Source organism: Myotis davidii, unplaced genomic scaffold (assembly GCF_000327345.1).
Source record: "Myotis davidii unplaced genomic scaffold, ASM32734v1 scaffold551, whole genome shotgun sequence".
Taxonomy (NCBI): Eukaryota; Metazoa; Chordata; class Mammalia; order Chiroptera; family Vespertilionidae; genus Myotis; species Myotis davidii.
The window spans coordinates 1,294,337-1,297,399 of NW_006283788.1; the positions used below are offsets into that span (position 1 = coordinate 1,294,337).

The 3,063-nt window shown below is 62.7% G+C and overlaps 1 protein-coding gene across 1 annotated transcript in view; it reads right to left on the bottom strand.

Moving 5' to 3' along the window:
• HMG20B (high mobility group 20B) overlaps nt 1–3,057 on the bottom strand; it is a 5,083-nt gene extending 2,026 nt beyond the window's left edge. Inside the window, exons 1-7 of the mRNA XM_006754074.2 lie at nt 2,981–3,057; nt 2,446–2,554; nt 1,750–1,953; nt 1,026–1,146; nt 787–833; nt 449–521; nt 1–187 (exon numbers count right to left, since the gene is read on the bottom strand). The exon at nt 1–187 is cut by the window's left edge and continues 8 nt beyond it. Of these exons, the coding sequence (XP_006754137.1) occupies nt 1–187; nt 449–521; nt 787–833; nt 1,026–1,146; nt 1,750–1,953; nt 2,446–2,554; nt 2,981–3,018 (779 nt within the window). The 5' untranslated portion in view covers nt 3,019–3,057. The remainder of the gene's footprint in view (nt 188–448; nt 522–786; nt 834–1,025; nt 1,147–1,749; nt 1,954–2,445; nt 2,555–2,980) is intronic.
• Between the last annotated feature and the right edge of the window lie 6 nt (nt 3,058–3,063).

Here is a 3,063-nt window from a genome sequence, read left to right on the forward strand (position 1 = left end):
GTGAGCGCCTGGCGCACAGCCTGGAGCTGCTGCTGCAGCGCCAGCGTCCGCCGCTCCTCCAGCGCCAGCTCCTGCTCCAGGCGCTCGCGCGCGCTGCTCATGTTCTGGGTGTGCCTCTGCAGCACCGCGTTCTGCTCCTCGAAGGCCACGTTCATCTTCCGCAGGCGCCGCAGCTCCGCCTCCCGGGCTGCAGCGGGAGCCAGGTCAGAGCTGGCACTGCCTCCCCCTGCCCTCTGCCAGGCCTTTGCCCGGCTGTGCCCTGCGCCAGGCCTCAAGGCATTGCTCTGCCCCAGCCCCATCCTTGAGCTCCCGGGCCTCGGGGCAGGTGAGGAAAATGGCTTGGCTTCCGGGGTGAACACTCCTACTCCCTACCTGTTGCCTTGGAGCCCCCTTTAGGCCCACCCTCCTCCTATCACCTGTTTCCCCAAGAACCCGAGCTGGTGCTCACCTTTGTTTTGGTCCAAGAACTCTTCAGTGAAAATGGGGACATCAAAGGTGGAGAAGCCATCGCAGTCCCCACCCTGGGACAAGACAGGTGGCAATGTTTATTTTGAGGGGGCATCCAAATGCCCTCTGGGACATCCCCCAAGCCTGGGGGTCTCCTTGAGCCACTGAGGTCGAGTCTGTTAACATTCCCAGGGGGTGGCTGCCCCTACTTACACAGGGTGAGCAGGGCCGTTCACTGTCCATGAGCCTTGGTCCTGGCTCACTCAGGGCCTCACCCAGGGGCCTAAAGACTTCCGGACCTTTCTCACCTAGGCGCTCTGCTTGGAGGAGGCCGCTTACCTTGTGTCCATTCAAGAGGGTATTCATGAGCCCGGAGCCCGAGTCCTCTGGTGGGGGAAGCGGGGGCAGGGTCAGCCTCCCAGGTCTCCTCTGACTCTGCTTTGCTTTGCAAATGCTGCTCCCCTGCCTGGAACACCCGCCTTCCCCTCCCTCCCATGTGAACCCCATGTAGGTGAGGGGTCTCCAGGCTCACCCCTCAGAGCAGGCACTGGGCGGCCTGGGGCTGGGGCCCTTCTCACCTTTCTTGATCTTCTTTTCCTGGATCTTCTCGGTGCACATCTTGTAGGCTTCTGACTGCTGGTACGCGCGCAGCTCCTTCATGTACTGCTGCTTCTCCCGCTCGGCCTCATCCAGGTACCGCTGGCAGGACAGCATGAGAAGGCTTGACCCAGCCTCAGGGCCAAGGAGGCCTCCAAGGCCAGGCCCCCATCCATCACTCATCTCATGGTGCTGGGCATTCCCCGAGCTCATTACTCTCCAGACAAAACCTGGCCCCTTCGCCTGCTGCTCAGGGTGCCTCCTAGCTTCCCACCTCACCACCAGCCTTCATGAACCACTCTACGGGGTCTGACCATAGGCTCCCACCTCCAGGCTGCCCTCCAGCACCTGTTTTACCTATTGAAATCCCACTTATGAGGGTACAAGCCAGTGGTGAGTTTAGATACCTTTTCTTGATGCTTATGCAGTTTTTAAATTACTAGGATTTGAAACTCGGATTTCACATAAAAATCTAGCTCCCGCCCCTACTTCTTTTAGACGTTGAGTGACCACACTGGTTAAGTTTTCTGTCTAGTCTCCCCTATTGCTACCCTCCCCGCAATGAACTGGGGAGGCCTCATGGGCGGTCCAGGAGGAGGAACCCTCCACACCAGGTCCTTTCAGGATATGGCTGCGGGGGCCTGAATGGGTGGGGGGAGGTCAGTGGTCCCGGGCTAGCCCCATCCGCCGCCCCCTGCCGTCCACCTGCTTCTCTGTGGGCTGCAGTTTGCTCCACTCGGCACCCAGCATCTTGGTGATCTCAGGAAAGGGCAGGTCCGGGTGGCGCGTGCGAATCTGCTCTCGCCGCTCGTTCAGGAAGCGCACGTAGCCAGTGACAGGTGCTTTGGGGCCATTTGGCAGGATCTTCTTTCGCTTCTTTCCCTTGGGCCAGCCTCGCTTCTTCACAGGCTGCGGAACCAGGCGGCGCGGTTGGGAGGGGCCTAGAGGGGGGCCCAGAGGGGGGCGGGGCGGAGCCTTGGAAGACGTGGGCGAGGCTAGTGAGGTGGCCAGCCAGCAGGTAGGACCCAGAAGGCCTGGAGGTGTGTGTGTCCAGGTCAGGGGATAGGATTGTGAAGGGGGGTCGAGGAACCCTGGATAGAAGTATTAGAGGTACTGGAAACAGGGGTTCAGGCGGTTTCTGTTGTGGGTGTGGTCTCTAATACGCCAAAAGGTGCTTTCCCCCTAGGGAGGCAAGCAGTGGGCGGAGCTTGCATTCGGTTGTAGGCGGGGCCTGGATGCAGAGTGGCAGCGGACCTTGTGAGGCGTGGCATCTAATATGGGGCGGGGTCTCAGCTTCCAGACGGAAATCTGGACAGTGGGCGGAGCCACAGCGGGTCAGCTCTAGTCGGGGGTGAGGCTGGAGACCCAGAGCCTCCCCCACCACAGTTCGGGGGCTCTCACCTCCTCCTCGTGGGACCCCTTCTCACTGGCTCGCGGGCCCTCACCGCGCTCTTGCTTGACAGCCACCACGAAGCCCCCATGCTGTGCAGGAGCCTTGCCGCCCGCCGGCCTGGAGTCACAGGAAAGCCAGTCACTCCCACCCCGACCCCGACCCCGACGGTGGGGCTGGCAGAGCGGGGGCCTGAGTCCTGGGAGCAGGGGTCTCTCGGGGGCAGGGTCCGGAGGTCGGATCAGGAGCCAGTAGGGACCCCCGGGAGAAGCTTAAGCCACAGGACTCCAGAGTCACACCCATTCATTACCCCCGACGGCAGATAGGGCAGCAGCGAAGGGACCCGATCCCTGTGAGGGGGGCAATGGGGACCCCTGGGAGGGGCTGGAGCCCGGGCGTGGGGAGAAGCCCTTGGAGGCGCTAAGGCAGGGACTGCCCGGGTGGCGGGGCGTCGAGACCCTGGGGCCTGGGTCCAGGAGCTCCAACAAGGTGGGCGGGGCTGAACTGCGCCCCAGTGGGGGCTGTGGAAAGGGGAGTCGCACTCACGCGACGGCCGCGCCGGGCTGCTTGGGGCCGTGGGACATGGCCGCTCCCGGCCGCACCTGGAACGCAGACGCGTGGCTGAGTAA